Raw genomic sequence first — 16,406 nt, 5'->3', positions numbered from 1 at the left:
ATCCATGCCTTGGTTTTGGGTCCATCCAAACTGGAACGGTCTTATGAAAGGACCATTTATAAAGCCAAAAATTTAACTTTGTTTTGAAAGTTTATTGGATCATCTTGACACAAAATCATTACAGCAGCTTGTGGTATATTGTTTTCTTTTTCTTTTTTTTTTTTTTTTTTTCCCAGGGAATGTTGATAGCAAATAAATTTGTGAATGTAACACATCATACAGTTTCAAAATTCTAGAATCACTGCACAGGATTCTGTAAGAGACTCTACATGCTAAAGTGACAGTTTTCATCCATGAATTAAAAAACCCAAACACTAATTGAGGAACATTATCCTTTAAGACAATTTTAATATGTTCAGTTTCTAATACACAACTGGCTAACCAAGGGAGGCTGACCAAAACCAAACCCTCCACATCGTGGCAGCATGGTCGGACACAGAGCTGGGCCTGGCAAGGAACCCAGAGCACCAGAGCAGAGCCTTTGCCAAAATACCTCCTGTGGGAAGAGCGTAAAGAGCACGAGACACGCGTAAAGTACAGGACATCACCCAACAAATAAGATCAACACTTTTTCCTGCTCCCTGCATGGGGTTTGGTGTTTTAGGAGTGGTGGTGGTGCTGGAGACGTGCAGACACAGCCAGCTCCTCCCTGGGCACCTTTTTGGAGCAATCAACTGCTCCTGACCTGTGCCTCAAAGCAAAACCCTTCCATGGAGTTTTGCTCACTGGGTGCGGAACTGTGAGGAAAGAAATGGAGCAAGGGAATAAAAAATAAGTTGAAAGCAAGGGATGTTGGAGAAGGACATCAACTGAGCATCTCTGTAGGACACTGACAGCCCTTTCCTGTCAGTGACTCCACGAGATCCCAGTAGTGCAGAATGGGCACTTCCCAGACTCACACTTCTTCCCTGTAAAGCAACTGCTACAGTCCCAAATCTGCAGCCCCTCAGCCCCCTCCCTATCCTGCACGGGAGAGCAGCTCCCCATGACCCCTCTCCTGCACCCTTGGCTGGGAGAGGGGATCCTCATCCCTCCTCCTTCCTGCATCTGGGACAGGGGCTCCCCTTCCATCCCTCTTTTCCTGCACCCTGGCAGGGAGGGCTCTGCCACAGGGACCCGGGGCACTTGTGCTGCCAAATCTGCTCTCACAGCTGCAAGGGCAGGGCTGAGGGACACTGAGACAGAATGACCCTGCTGGTTTCAGAGCCCAGAGGGAGGACATGGACCTGCACCCATGACCTGGTAATGGTCAACCTCAGCTGGTGAGCAAAAGGATAAAAAAGCAGGAACAGACCCCTTTGGATTTCCAGTTTCTTGCTACAGCTTAACTGTTCAGGAATGTGAAATTGAAGTGGACTCATAAAACACATCAGCAGAGACAGCTCGAAGGGGAGAGGCCTGACAGATTCCGTGTGTGGGGCAGTCGAGGGGAGCACAGACCCAAACAATAACACTTCCAGCCCTTTCATGCTTCCACACTCAACTCTTCCAGCTGTCACTAAAGGAAGGTTAAGGCTCAAGGCAACTACTATAAACAGAAACTCAAACATCCCAGTTCCCACAGGGCTCCTTTGGATTAGCTCAAGGAGATGGAGGATATTTATATGCTGATCACAATAGATCTTGAGATAATAATAAATCATATATATATATAAAAAAAACCAAAAAGAGGCCTTCTGGTCCAGCACCAGCCTCTGCTAGAAATATACATCAACTACAGCAGCCCTGAAGACATATTTCATGGCTAAGGATTAAGTCAACCTTCCCTGGCATAAGCACAAACAACAAACTGTGCTACTGTTGATAAAGTCCTGCTCAGTCGCCGTCCCACACAGATGAAGGTCATGGGATCATCATGAGCTGCTGAATAAATAGTGCCCACCCCTCCCTCCCTCCCTCCTCCAGTCATGTCACCAGGATCTCTTTGGGCTAGAAAGGGTTAACACCACAGTTTGTAAAAAGTTCTGAAAATAAAAAGGTAACATACAGCCTTAAAATGTCTAAACTGCAACCAATGGTGGAGTTAACTGAAAGCACGTGCCCCAGGGTAGTACATGCGTACGAGGGAGAAACTTAACACTTGGGTCTGCTCGTCTTTACACGTTGGGTGTGTTTCTTGTTGTTGGAATATTTTATCAGGAATATTCAGCACTTGGACAATGTCTCTTTCATCTCATCCAACAAGTTGCTAAGCAGGGTAGAATCATTACATTTCCCATCTATGGATACAGAGTTCTCTCCCTTGGAAAGGAAAAAAAAAAAGGAAAAAAAAAAACATTAGCTCCTCTTTCAAGTGGGGATAAACGCATTCCCAGCTAAATTCAGGGACTGGAAACAGGCAGAGAAAGGCAGGGAAGGCTCCAGGTTTGGCTTCTCTCAGGGGTTACAGTGCTCTCACCTTTTTTACCAGTAGGCAGACATGATGGCCTTGGATAGAACGGCTGTACATGGATGCACACGAATCAACGCGTTCCACAACTGCAGAGAAACAGCAATTTCATTTCATTTCATTCCATTTCATTTTAATTCAAGCCCTGCTTCCTCTGGAGAACAACCCTTGCTCTGCCTGGCCTTGAGGAACAGAGGCTTCTACAGAGGGGAGGAGGAAGTCAGGGTTAAGATGTGCCTGGCTCCTCCTGGCTTCTCTCTGGGACGTTTCACAATAATGAGGTGAGTCATTTGTCTTCTAAGCCACAAACGTTCTGTGGCAAAAACACTGCTCAGAATGTAGACTTCTTCCCCAGAAATACTTCCAGTGAGGCAATGTCTAATGCAAACACCAGAGCATGACGAAACAGCCAGTTGTTTTGCTTCAGCCAGCTGTTTTAATTAATAAACCCAAACCTGAATAGCTGAGGCTCTCCCTCACTGAAAAGAAGCACTGGGGAAGGAGTCTGAAGCCCTGCAGATCAAACCCACCCTCCAGAGAACAGTTACAGCCTGAACTCCACACCAGCTGCTCCCATGATAGCTGTCACATGCCTCACTGGGCTGCAGGAATTCCAAAGGGACACAAGGAGAATTCATTTTGAAGAACACTGCATGCTTTGAGTGTTGCAAAACTAGAGAAAACTCTCCCAAATGTATTTAATCTGGACATCATCTGCTCCTGTGACTGCTGAGCCCATGGAGTGTTATGCTCACCAAGCACGGCAGAGATTTTAGCATATGGAACTCTGCAGGAGGTTCTGCATCCACCAAGACTCACCTGAAAAATGATGATGAAAACAGATCTTTGCCAGTAGATGTTGGAAAGAAATGCTAATTCCATCTACTTTAATAGAACTCATGTGCAGATCTCCAGACTCTAGGAGCTTGGCAAAAGCATCACTGCAGAACAGGAAGGAAAGTAAATGCTTTATTAGGAATGAAAGTGAAATCTGTCCCATCAGCCCCATGAAACATATCAGGATACAGAAACTTAAGTGCTACCAAGCTCTAGGAAAATGGATTTACAGCAAATACAGAAACCACACACCAGAGTCCACTGGAGCAACTTGTGCCCTTTTGCTGCCAGAGCTGCCTCTGCCAGCCCACAGGGCACAGAGCTCCCTGTGCAGAGCCACTTGAAATCAGTCACTGGACATATCTGAACAGTCTCACCTTACAGAGACACTGCCCAAACAGGAGCAGGGAGCAGGCACAGCTCATGGCCTGCTGGGGCCGACGAGGGCACTCACCTGTAGCAAGGCGTCGTGATCAAGTATGAAGCACAACTGAAGTGCAATTTGAAATCTAGTTTTTCGTGGGTTGAACCTTCATCATTCTGCAACAGGGCAAAGGAGAGCAGGTGAGTGGGAGCCCTGAGGCAGCAAGAGGAGGAGACACCCCTACCCACCACAGAGGCACCAGCAAGGAGCTGAGGGCTGAGTTCCCTCTCAAATAGCCTGGCTGGGCCTGAAGGATCAGCTGAGAACCACCCCACCACATCAACCCACTCAAAGATTTGGGCAGCGGGGTTGATAAGTGCACCTACAACAGGTAATGGACACACTGGGCTGCAGTTCTGCCTGCACTCTGCTGAAATAAACTGAGCAGACTGAGTTTAAAGTAACACTTGGAGATGCGGTTTTACAGTTCATCATTTTCTGAGCAAAATAATAAATTAATAGTTCCCAGATTCTTAGGTACTAAAATAGGACTAGCATGCTATTTTTAAGAAACCCTTAAAATAGAGATAATGGCTGACTCAGGAGTAGCCACAAGTGTCTCCATTCATTTCCTTTGAGCTTCTCATGCAGGTCTTTCATTAACTGTACTGAAATAACATCAGAGACCCACAGTCTTATCCAGCTCAATACCTATTAAACAATGCCTTCCGCTGACCTCACTCTTGGTCTGGATTTCCATTCTTAATAACTGCATCTAATTCTCATTTTTGTTTTACAGCCTTGTACCAGGCTGCAGTGTCCAACTGAGATCAGAAGGAGCAGACCCTGGTTCCCTCTCTCCCTTCCCCAGCAGATCAGTGTGATTTTCTAGCTGGCAATGTGGCACATGTTCCAGGCTGCCTTGCTCACACGCTGACAGGAATGACAATCTAGGACGTGCTGACGCAGGATGGGGGCACTCTTTGCACAAGATGCCATGTGAAAATGTTCCTCACAGAATGGGCTGGCGCAGCAGGGATGAAATGATGCCTAAAAAAACCTCGAGAGCAGAGCTTCCCACCCAAGTCCAGCTCCCTGACGCAGTTCCCAAGGAAGCAGAGGCAGCTGAGAGCTGCACTTACTTTGACTATAAAGGACAGTGTTCCTTTTAACTTCTGAGCCATAACAATACTCTGAAGTGTAAACACAAACTGGGCTTCATTAGAGATTCCTAGTGTGAAGAAATGAGAGGGAAAAGTCAGGTCAGAACATGGTTTCCAGATGTAAGTAATAGTTAGAATAAACCGACTTATGTGCAGACTATTTTTGACCCAAGGTTGAAATTCTTTGAATTGGAAGAGAGTTCTACACACAACTGCTGTGATGAGTCAATGTTACAGCACCTGGGTCTCCCAGAAGCAGCAATGGGAGTTGGCACTTGATGGTGGTAATTGAGCAAGTGCCTGGACAAAGTGTCACAGTGCCACATATTTAAACTATTTGCATAACTAGAATTATATTATAAACATTTCAGAGTAGCTTTCAGAGCTAATTTGAATTCTAATGTTTCTATGTTTTGCTTTTAATATACAAGTCGAGAACTGCTGCACACAGATTTAAAACCAAATCAAATACCCCACTGCTTTCCATTGGGGATTGAAAAGCACCCTGAGGCCACTCCAGCCCTCTGTGAGCTGTTTCAGGATTCAAATTAACTCCTCAGTGAAGGAAGGGAAATTCAGAGAAGTCCACTGATTTGACTGTGCTCTGTACAAAATCATTATCCTTCATTTCTGTGCTTAACACTTCTGGAGGGCTCAGCTGCCCTCCTTGCACATCCTTATCACAAACCTTCACTGCAAAAGGCCTCTGCCATTCAAACAGTCGGACAAGAGCTCCAGAATAAATCCAGAGTGTATTCTAATGCTTCACAAACCTACTACCTTGTTTTATTTTAAATCTCATAACAAACACATAATGAATTTTGGATTCCTGTAGTCGGAAGTGTGCTAGCCTGCAGGCACCTGGAAAGGAACTCAGACATTTGGACTCCCAGCCCTAGATTAAGGCTTTGCTCTTGCTGTGCAGAACCACCTGCATTACAGCCATACTGGGAGAAGGTTTATCCTCTCCAGGGAACTGTGGAAAAGCCCAGCAACACCCAGGCAGAGATGTTTTTTCTGGAAAACAGCAAGAAGTTCAAGCAGCTCTTTCCACAGGAGGGCAGTGCAGGGCCAGCCACACTCCAAAAGCCCTGTGCAAAGCCGTGCATACCAGGGGGGAGCTGGAAGGGCACAGGTATCCCATCATGTACTGATGATCCTTCTGGTCGGAGCATTTTAGTGTTGAGAGAGTCCAGGACATTCAGTTCCATGCTCTTAAGGAAGCTAGTGCTTTTGTTCTCAAAGATAACAGACACAGTAACTTGGCTGTCATTCTGGAGGTTTCCTTGAATATCATAGGTCTGCAAATGAAGGGAAAAATGTCACAGGAAAGAATCAAACTTCAAGAAACACAACACAGCATGGGGATAAGCCAGGTTCAAAAGGGAGGTAATCTGGTGTAGCTATAAGATTATGGAAACACACCAGTGATCAGCTAAGGACTGGGAAAATATCAACTAAGAAATTAAAGTGGGACACCCAAAGGAAAGGAAATGGAGCTTGGTTATAGTTCTACCTTCTGGGATTGAAACAATTCTTCAGTTATGTGATGGCTACAGAAAGTCACTCCAGCAACCCAGGGTACTCCTCCCTCAGGGAACACAGAGACAGCAATCAGAATGAACACCCCAAACTCACCATTTTAATGTATGGGTTTTCAGCAAGAAGGCGGTAACTGGACATGGGCTGAAAAACAAGAGAGAACTCACAGTCACAGCAGAACTAATGACCCTGAAAAGGGCTGTCGCTGTCCTCCCTCCCAAGCAGCTGAGCTCTCCTTGTCCCCAGGCCAAGGCACAGCTACTCACTGGTAGTGGCTCATCCTCTAGCGTCCCGTTCTGCACCGACACCGGGGGCTCCTCCTCGCTGTGATGACTCTTCTTTTTGGATTTCTTTTTATCCTTTGATTTCTCTTCTTTCTCTTTCTTGTGCTTTTTCTTCTTATGCTTGGAGGATTTCTACCAAGAAGAATAAGAAACTACAACAAACCCTTAAAGAAACCGTTGATTTCTAGCCATGACCCCCCTACCAGACTTCTAACTCCAGACTCACTCTTTAAACTTCCCGGACTGCACAAAATTTCCCTATACAGCAGAACCCAAAACAGAGCTACCATTCCTTAAATCCCAAAACTAACTCCATGTGGAGTCCCAGTAAACCCTGCTCCCCACCCAGCTGTCCATACCTTATCCCAAAGTAACCTGGGAACAGCACAAGGCCAAATCTCTCCAAGTGTTTGGAAGCTCAGCTTTAACTGGGACAGTCCCTTGGCTCAGGGAACAACAAAACCTCTGACCACGAGGTGGTCACAGCTCCTGAAGGATGCAACATTTCCAGGCAGTCACTGCACTGAACAATGCTGTGGGTAAATCCTGTGTGCTGCTTTTTGAGGCATTTGAGACAGCAAGAGAATATGGCTGAAAGGTGACAGCAACTACACAGAACCAGAGAATTGTTCAGGTGGGAAAAGATCTTTAAGATCATCAGGTCCAGCCATCAGCCCAGTGCCACCACATCCACCACTAAACCATGTCCACAGGTGCCACATCCACAGGTTTTTTGAACATTTCCAGGGACAGTGACTCCACCACTGCTCTGGGCAGCCTGTTCCAATGCCTGACAATCCTTTCCATTAAAAAACAGTAACAACAAAATCTTTCCTAATATCTCAACTAAGCCTCCCCTGGTGTAACTTGAGGCCATTTCCTCTTAACTTGAACCACTTACCTTTCCTTCATCCTCCTCCTCCTCATCTTGTTCTTCCCTTTCTTCTTTTTTCACCTCTTGAGATTCAGCCACCACAGCAGTGCCCGTTCCAGGCTCGCTCTGAGGAGATGAGCAGAAGGATTCTGACACTAATGGAAAGCAGCTGGAACAACCCAATCCCACACCAAAAGAAACTCAACAGTGACAACTCTTCACAACTGTTATTTCAGAAATGACATTAGGCTAACATGGTATCAAGGCTTTCATTTTATGCCTCTGAAACCTGAGGACACGATTCAGAAGATTTCCTCCAAGGAATCCATCCCTTATATCTTTGTCTCTTCCTCTAGAATTTCCCATCAAAATTCATGAGAATTTTTCTTTCACACTCTGTCTCTCATGTCTATTAGTGTTGGTAGAGTCTACCTCATACTGGGAAATAAAACCATACAACTGTATAACATTATACTCATCAATAACGAAATCAACCAAGCCTGGAGCTGCATCTGTATTTCTATTTCCACCCCTTGATCTGCACAGAACAAGCCTGAAGTCTCCCATTACAGCTCCTCTGAACTGGGCAGACACAATATCTCTGCTCCCCCGAAGGAAGTTGAGGAGATGAAGCTGATTACCCCCTCTGTGCTGCAGCATGACACAGCACTCCTGCACAGCTCACAGACAAGGAATAACCAGAGAAGTGTCTTCTGATGGGGAAGATTCCTACCTGTGCCTGGGGCGTGGGAGCAGTTGGTGGAGCAGTGGAGAGCCAGAAATCCAAGTCTTCTCCCTGAATTTCAGGAGGAAAAAACCCCACATTATCATTGTTTCTGTATCTTTCTTAAAAATCAAATTAAAAGCCCAACACCCCCCAACAACAGCAACAAAAGAAAACCAAAACAAAAAGACCACAGGGCTGGAACATCTGTCCTATGAGGAAAGGCTGGGAGAGCTGGGCGTGTTCATGTGAAGAAGAGAAGGCTCCAAGGAGAGCTCAGAGCCCCTTGCAGGGCATGAAGGGGAGAAAGACTTGGGGACAAGGGATGGAGGGATAGGACAAAGGGGAATGGCTTCCCACTGACACATGGCAGGGCTAATTGGCATACTGGGAAGGGATTCTCCCCTATGAGGGTGGGGAAGCCCTGGCACAGGGTGCCCAGAGCAGCTGTGGCTGCCCCTGGATCCATGGAAGTGTCCAAGGCCAGGTTTCAGGTTGGATGGGGCTTGGAGCACCCTTGGAGCACCACGGCAGGAGGTAGCACTGGATGAGCTTCAAGGTTCCTCTGAACCCAGTCTGGGATTCTGACACTCTACAACAATTTAATCAAAACCTTAAGTTCCCATGGAAATGCAGCACTCCAGAGTGCTCCTCATGCACACATGCTGTGACACATTCAGGAGCAAACACACCAAGAACCTTCAGTCTTTCAGCACTTTCAAAGCCAGGCCCAGCTGACAGCACCTGCCCAGCATCCTCACCCCAGGGTATCCCTGGCATTCCAAGGGCTGCAGTGCAGCTCTGCAGGGGGTTAACAGGAGGATGGTTCATATCCTGAGAGCAATGGGCAGCTAAGGGCACAGGTTATACCTGAAAGGCTCTGGAGCACATGGGAGATAGGATGCACAGCAAATGACACTCACAAAACTAGTTCCAGATATTTTGCTAAAGAGTTCCCCACTTGGAAAACATACAAAATATCAGCAAACTCAGCTTCCACACAAGCTCTGGCAGATCTACTGTGTAGGCTGCAGTAAGCTGAATTCTGCTAACTTAGGAGGCTAAGTAAATGTTATTTTTATTAACAGAAATCTTTAAATACCTGCTGCTACAGTAGTAAAAATTAAAGGAAATAGAGGCTGAATGCATTGAGCTGTTTGAACTGTCAAATGGGACTGTTCCTAAGCAACAAACCAAACTCAGCAATAAATAACAGCAGGAGCTAAAATAATGCAAATCTTGGAGAATTACCTTTTTTTCTTCTTCTTCCTCCTCCTCCTCTACCACCTTTTTCTCTTTCTCTTTCTTCTTTCCTTTATCTCTCTCTTTATCTTTATGTTTCTTTTCCTTCTTTTTGGGTTTCTTGCTCTTCTTCTCTACTAGGGGAACTTCTGAGTCTGGTGACTTCAGGGTCTCGACATTCCTGTGTCTCTGCACTGGCAGCTTCTCACTGTCTGCTAAGGGTCTTGAAAAGAAAGAGACAATTACCTGCTGCAAACAGCCTCCCTCAGCCCGATGACCTGTCCAAGACAAGGTGTGCTTTGTTCTCAGGGAGCTGGGCCCCCAAGCCTAAAATCAGTGTGTATATACCTGGAGTTTACTTATACAACTGCAGACATTGCCCTTGTGGGTTAGGAGTCAGAGGAAACAACTGGAAGGTGACAGAGAGCCAAGGTCTTGTTGTTTAACCCTTAGAGGTGCCAGCTAGAGGCCTGCAGGCTGAGGAACACCCACAGAGGAACAGCTCCATGTTACACGGCGTTTCCATGGAATCCCTCTCCAAGGGAAAGCAAGGATGTGGAACAGCATTTCCAGCAGAGTGGAAATTTGAGCAGTGGAATGCCAGCATGGCTCCAGCAGCCCTTGAAGGGTGTGGGGTTTGTTGTTCTTGATGAATAGATCAGTCCAATTGGGAATTATTCTAAGTAATTTTTATTCTGGAAGTTTGCACTCTGTTTCTATTCTATTATCACATTTTATAAGTTAAATGTAACTTCAGACACCTGTTTCCAAAAAGCACCAGTAGCACCACTGGTATCATAAACCCACTACATGGGAAAAAAACCCCACAAAAATTTCTCCCTTGTCGAACATTTCCAGAAATCAGCAAGCATTTCACCAACTACATATTTTTATATTTCTCAGCTTTTATTTAATGTTAATTTTCCCATTTGCACAGCAAACATAACTTCAGGAAGATTTCTGATGGCCTCAATTTTTTTTGCTTATATTGCATTAATAATTAGAACCAATTAATTTTTCACTTTCAGACATTAAGGGAAGATTGAACAACAAACAGGCCTCATCTTTTACTATTTCAGATACACCTCTACAGGAACAGCACTGGTGCTAAAAACCAGTGACAAAACAGATTTACAAACGTGAGGGTCTCTGATTTACCAGTTCTACCACCCTTCAAGGGTTTGCACTGTCCAAAATCAACCAACCTGACAAAGGTCAACACTCAGGAGATACTCTTACCTGGAAGGCTTCCCTGAAACCAGACTGCATGTGAGCGTGACAGACAGAGCAGTGCAAGCACAGAAAGAAAGAGAGAGGACACAGACATGAGAAACCATGACAAGAGAGCACAGCACTCATGGCACAGGGGAGGGAATGGATAGAACAACCCACCAGCCCTGAATGCCTCCTGGAGCACAGCAACAGGATCTGCTCTGTTGGGTGTGCCCAGCATTGCTAAGAATCACCATGTTCATACAGGGGCTAGAGTGAGAAATTAATTTCCTTTTATACATTTGTTCCTGCAGAGTTTGACTGGCCTTCCAAAAAAGGAAGTTCCTCAGAAACTGTTTTATTCACTTTTTTAAAATGCTACGACATTTTTTCACAAGGTACCGAGGGGCCAAAGCCCTATAAATTTGGAACTGCAAAGAAATGCACAGACTGAAGTATTAGAGGAAGAGAGAGATCCTACACACACCCACATGGGCCTGCACAGATTTCCAAATTTCACAGGAGGCATCCCTGGACCATAAATCAGCAATTATTTTTAGCATGGTGATTTTGTAAAACAGCAACTAAAAAAAAATCCAATCCAATCTCCGTGTGCAATACTGCACAGCCCAGTGCTCATGGTCATGTGGGTGCAGGGGCTGAGTGCTGGCACTGGCACAGCCCCAGCAGCTGGCTGGGGACCAGCCTGCTCACAGGTGTGACAGGCAGCTCAGTCACATCAGAACACAACAGTGGGAGCACGCTGAAGGGCCACAGGGCAGTGGGAGTTACTGGTCAGTGAGCACAACACAGGCTTGCCATGGACACAGAGCTTCTGAGGGGACAGATGGACACAGGTCACACTCAGTGCCAACACAGGTGACAGCAGAGAGACAGTGGGACGCACCCAAACCTCAGAGTAACCCACACCTGATCCAGTGACACTGTCTGTGCTTCCAGACTCCTTCAGTCACACTCACACTACATTTAGTGACTTTCCTGCCCCTCCCAAACCTCTCTCATGCTCAGGAGTTGGGATTTTATCATCCAAGCTGCAGTGGGAGCCAAAGCTGGATGAGCACCTGAGGTTTCATCAAAGCCATGGGGAGAGATTTCAGCCTTTTTGCCTCCTGGGCTGCTCAGCCAAAGCCCTGCCCTCAGGCACCCCCTTAGCAACTCAGTGAACTCACACACAAAACTGCCACTTACTTATCCAGATCTATGTCAAGTGCCTTATAGGGATCATTGGGATCTTTGTCATCTTCATCACTGGGCAAAGCATTCTGCAGGAGAGACACAGAGTCATCAACTGAGGCAGCAAACCACTGGAAATTTTCAAACTCAAGCTTAACACCACCCAAATTACAATTTTTTCAGCCTCTGAACCCTGCACCAGGCCAGCTGCAGTCAGGCACAGTAAGTTATGGGAACAATGCACTTCAATGCAGCATCCAGTTTCAAGATTAATTTGGAACAGAAACCCCTTCTTCATAAACAGCAGGATTTGAATTGCTGCTGTTCAGTTTTGATTAAAAGAAATTTTAGAAACAAATACAGATGACATCATTAGCATCTGCAATTAATTATCATCAGCTGCAAAGCTGCTGACTAGACAGCAAGTTACTGTCAAAGTGAAGCAGCAGAGCATAATAAATGCTATTTGGACAGTGTTACTTTTAGAGCAGAGATTAACATTGTTTTGTTGGTTTTGACTTTTTTAAGAGCTCCAGTGGCAATTTTTGTCTTTTTGTTAAAAAAATAGAGTAATTTCTTCCCCTGCAGAGAGCAGCCTGGGATCATCTCAGTCATTTCTGAAACAGCTCTGCAAGATGGCACAGCTCTGGAACTGCCACACCACAGACTGGCTGCAGTTGTGGAAGAAAAATCTCCGAAGCTGCACACAGATAAATTCCAGACCCCAACCACAGGAACTGACCTCTGGCATCTCCTCTGTGATGATATCAACGTGGTGAGCTGGGGCAATGTCCTCCTCACTCTCCGTGTGCAGGGAGTTGTGGCGATGGTGTTTCCCTCTCTTTTCCTTTTTCTGTTTTTTCTTTTTCTTGTCTTTCTCCAGTTTCTGTTTATGCCTTCGCTCTTCTTCCAATTTCACATACTGGTCTGACATGGGCATTCCTGGGGAAAGCCAAGCTGCTGTCAGGTACAGAGCACGTGGACTGAGCACTGCAACAGCACCTCAGGAGTGTGCCCTGCTCCTGCTTCCAGCTACCCACAGCCAGGCAGATCCACACCTCTGTGTGCTTCCACATCACCTCACACAGCCCCCAGGCACCAGCTTTGCTGTCTACTCCAGCTCTCCAGAAACAGGACAGAGCTCAAGCCTGCTCCCTGATTCTTGGATACATTATTGCATTAGAAGGAGCATCCAAACATTGAAATTTTAAGGAGAATTGGTGACATTGCTGCTGTACTGACAACTTTTGGAAAAAGCCTTAAATATTTGCACTTTGAACTCACCTCTTGAAATGTAAGGCACTTTATCAACACCTTTTCAGCGCTGCGTCCAACCACTCCTTAGATACACAACTACTTTTGATAATTGAAACAAGATATTGAAACAGTATCTCTACCATTAGATTCTATTTCATGTCTCCTCCATCAGACCTCTAAGATATTTTCAAGCTGACTGCTCCCACACAGAACAGTGGTTCCTCTACATGTTACAGACCTGGCTGCATGGTATTTCTAATCACACAATTATTTCCAATATTATCTTGAAAGGAACTCAGACTGCAAAGTACTATTTTTAAATGTAAATTAAGGAGATATATTTCAGACTCTAATGAAAGTGTGTTCCTTGCCCTCCAAAACCTCAGGTGGAAGTCCCAAGAAGGAATTATGACTTTTGCTAAACTGAATTTCTTTAATTAATTTTAAAAGATTAGCTGTGCTTACCTGGAACTTTTAATGGGACAGAAAGATCAATCTGGACCACAGGAATGTGTTCCACCCCTGGAGTGTCTTGGTATCGCTGGGAAAAGAAAGATTTGTTACTTTCTGAGCACTGCCAGCACAAATTTCTGTAAATAGGCATATAACAAAACATCAAGCAGTTCAATCCCTTAAGTGAACATTTTAAAAGATAGGAATGGAACAGCTTGCTGTTAATTCTGTGTGGCAGCAGAGTGTGTTTTAAAGCCAGCTGATAACTATTACAAAGGATCCTAATCTTAGCTATAGTTTTTTAACCCCACTACTGCCCTGAAGAATTATTGCAGCTCTCTGAAGAATCTTTGGTTTGTTTTATTGCTAATAACTTGCCACTTCAGAAGCTAAATTTGGAGATTGGAGTTGAGGATAATGGGGCAGTCCTTCAGATCTAGAGGGAATAAAGGAAGTTCTTTCCCTGAAAAAGGTATTCAGAGACCACAACAACCTTCTGATCCACAAAATACAGTTTGTGCTCCAGGGTCACCCTCTGCAGGTTGCCATCAGCCAGGGCTGGGACAAACTGCACAGATTCTCTCACAGGCTGCTCTTGGGTACCAGGTCACTCAGGAGATTCTCAGCACAAACAGGAGTCATAAAAACAGTTGCAGGCAGCCACTCCAGTCCATGCATTATACAGTGGGAAGGGCAAAGTGCAGGGGAAATATCAGAATGTCCCAGAGGAGGCTGCAGCTCTGATATTCAGGGAGCCTTCACAGTGACAGCAGAGTCCAATGAGATACTGAAATTCAGACTCACCTTCTGAGGGGAAGGAGAGCTTTTAATATAAAATGGGTTGTTTGCCTGCTCTTGTTTCCGAGCTTCCCGACGCTGAAAGTAAAAGATTTGCAGTTACAATGTTTGTTTGTAAGCAAAGAAATAAAAGACAAAGTGCAAAACAAAAGCTCCCTGCATTTTTAGAACAATACATAACTACTGTGAAAAGACTACAGCAGAGCAGCTTGTGTGTGATAAAGCAGTTCTGAGTTACCAGACATTCTAGGATAGAACTGCAGGTACCATTACTAATTCCCATCCCTGGAAGAGTTCCAGGCCAGGTGGGAAAGGACTTGGAGCAATCTGGATAGTGGAAGGTGTCCCTGCTCATGGCAGAGGGTGGAATGAGATAAGCCTTAAGGTCCCTCCTGTCCCAAACCATTGTATATGATACCATAACTAATATTCCTTAGAACTCCCTTCCTTGCTTTTTAATTATAGACTAGAGATAATAACTTCCCAGACATTAATTTTTGATGGCAATTGGAACGCTCCTGTTTTCATTTCTGCAAGGAGAGGAAGAAGTGAAGATACATATAACAAGTTCTCTCTGTGAAAGCAAAGAGGTCAGAGGCAGAAAGGTGGGATCACTGCTGAGCACAATCATGTTGCAGTCATTCACAGAAGTTGCTCAAGTCCATAAGCATCAGCTCACATCAGTGATCAGCTTTCCTGAGCTATGGAGAGCAGAAGGGCTCCCTGGCTACATGGAGAATCCACAGCAGCCCCCACTGCTCCAGCACCACTTAGATTACTACTAAATTATGTAGGGAAAAGCATTTTAACATTCACTCACTCTGGCCAGTTCCTCTTCATCTATTTCTGGCTGTCTGTGTCTGGAATGCCTTTGTTCCTCCTCATGAAATATTGTTTTGGGCTTTTCGTCTTCAGACTCACTGTCTGATGGAGGCTCATTGATCCAGGCATCAAGGTCCAGGCTGGGAAGAATTTCAGCAAACAAACAGCTTGACTTACTACCCCTGAATATTTCAGTGTCTCATCATATAATTTGCTTTATTATTTAAAGTTTAAATGAGGGTCTGGGAGAGAGAAGGAACTTTACCCCTCTGGAACAGGGACTTTCTTCTGTGCTTTAGGAGCCACAGGGTTCAGCTCACCAGCAAACAGGGCTATCACTTCCTCAGCTACAGGAACTTCTTTTACTTGTAGCTTCTGTATGTATTTTATTAGCTGCAAGATGCAAGAAGCCTGAAAACAAATGCAGAAGTTGTTTCAGACTAATATTTAACAAGCTGAACCAAACAAATAGACTGAAGTCAACAGGTGCTTTACTCCCTTAAGGGAATTAAGTGAAGCAGCATAAACTGCAGGTTTGAAGCAAATGTAAAAAGTCCATATTAAGCTTCTATTTTAGCTGGTCGTTTTTCTGACCTTATGTACCTGAATAATTTTAAAATAAAATTGTTTTGAGTGAAGATCTTACTGGCAGCCTTCAGAGATGGCATCAAACTGCAATAAGATCTGGGCTTTGTCACTGATAACAGCTTATAGAAAATGTGCACAGCCACAGAGAACCACAGACTTGCTCCAAGGCTTCCCATGATAAATCCCAAAGTAATTTCATTCTCTTACCCTCTCCTGAACCTCCAGATCAGCACTCTGTACAAACTGAGGCAGGCGCTCTATCATCAGCTGTGTAATTTCCTGAGCTGCTTCCTTCTCCCCAGCCTGCTCCTTCTGCTGCAGGATGGATGCATAGAGCTTCACCATGTTCTGCACGTAAACAGCCTGGATGTGGCCAGGCAGGGTTGTAACTTTGGGCCTCAACATTGCTTCCAGGGTTTGGTTTGCCTCCTCAAGGTGTCTGTAAGGGTAGAACACACAGATGAAAGGCAAGCAAAAATAAAATCCAGCAGGCAGTGCTTAATACACAAAGGAATATAGATGACAGCACTTTGTTTTAACAGATCTGATGCTCTTACTCCAAATTATCTGCTCACAACTAAATGAAAGATGCACAAAAAAGGTACTGGACTATTACAAATTGAAAGCTAAGTTTATTTCTAAGTAAAAATGTGATAACACTGG

General features: G+C 45.0%; 1 protein-coding gene across 2 annotated transcripts in view; it reads right to left on the bottom strand.

Moving 5' to 3' along the window:
- Nucleotides 1-1,856: 1,856 nt before the first annotated feature.
- Nucleotides 1,857-16,406, bottom strand: part of AP3D1 (adaptor related protein complex 3 subunit delta 1) — a 40,682-nt gene continuing 26,132 nt past the window's right edge. Inside the window, exons 15-33 of one of the 2 annotated variants that reach the window (XM_030257171.4) lie at nucleotides 15,951-16,182; nucleotides 15,421-15,566; nucleotides 15,154-15,295; nucleotides 14,340-14,411; nucleotides 13,548-13,623; nucleotides 12,568-12,767; nucleotides 11,841-11,914; nucleotides 10,659-10,682; nucleotides 9,429-9,642; nucleotides 8,187-8,249; nucleotides 7,481-7,579; nucleotides 6,562-6,711; nucleotides 6,392-6,439; nucleotides 5,865-6,054; nucleotides 4,733-4,821; nucleotides 3,681-3,766; nucleotides 3,209-3,330; nucleotides 2,399-2,478; nucleotides 1,857-2,241 (exon numbers count right to left, since the gene is read on the bottom strand). In XM_030257171.4, coding sequence (XP_030113031.4) covers nucleotides 2,146-2,241; nucleotides 2,399-2,478; nucleotides 3,209-3,330; nucleotides 3,681-3,766; nucleotides 4,733-4,821; nucleotides 5,865-6,054; nucleotides 6,392-6,439; nucleotides 6,562-6,711; nucleotides 7,481-7,579; nucleotides 8,187-8,249; nucleotides 9,429-9,642; nucleotides 10,659-10,682; nucleotides 11,841-11,914; nucleotides 12,568-12,767; nucleotides 13,548-13,623; nucleotides 14,340-14,411; nucleotides 15,154-15,295; nucleotides 15,421-15,566; nucleotides 15,951-16,182 — 2,203 coding nt within the window. In that variant the 3' untranslated portion in view covers nucleotides 1,857-2,145. The remainder of the gene's footprint in view (nucleotides 2,242-2,398; nucleotides 2,479-3,208; nucleotides 3,331-3,680; nucleotides 3,767-4,732; nucleotides 4,822-5,864; nucleotides 6,055-6,391; nucleotides 6,440-6,561; nucleotides 6,712-7,480; nucleotides 7,580-8,186; nucleotides 8,250-9,428; nucleotides 9,643-10,658; nucleotides 10,683-11,840; nucleotides 11,915-12,567; nucleotides 12,768-13,547; nucleotides 13,624-14,339; nucleotides 14,412-15,153; nucleotides 15,296-15,420; nucleotides 15,567-15,950; nucleotides 16,183-16,406) is intronic. The other variant, XM_012571247.5, reaches the window with a different exon arrangement.

Source organism: Taeniopygia guttata, chromosome 28 (assembly GCF_048771995.1).
Source record: "Taeniopygia guttata chromosome 28, bTaeGut7.mat, whole genome shotgun sequence".
NCBI lineage: Eukaryota > Metazoa > Chordata > Aves > Passeriformes > Estrildidae > Taeniopygia > Taeniopygia guttata.
Note: the sequence above shows the minus strand (reverse complement) of the source record. Positions and strands in the feature narration are given on the sequence as shown.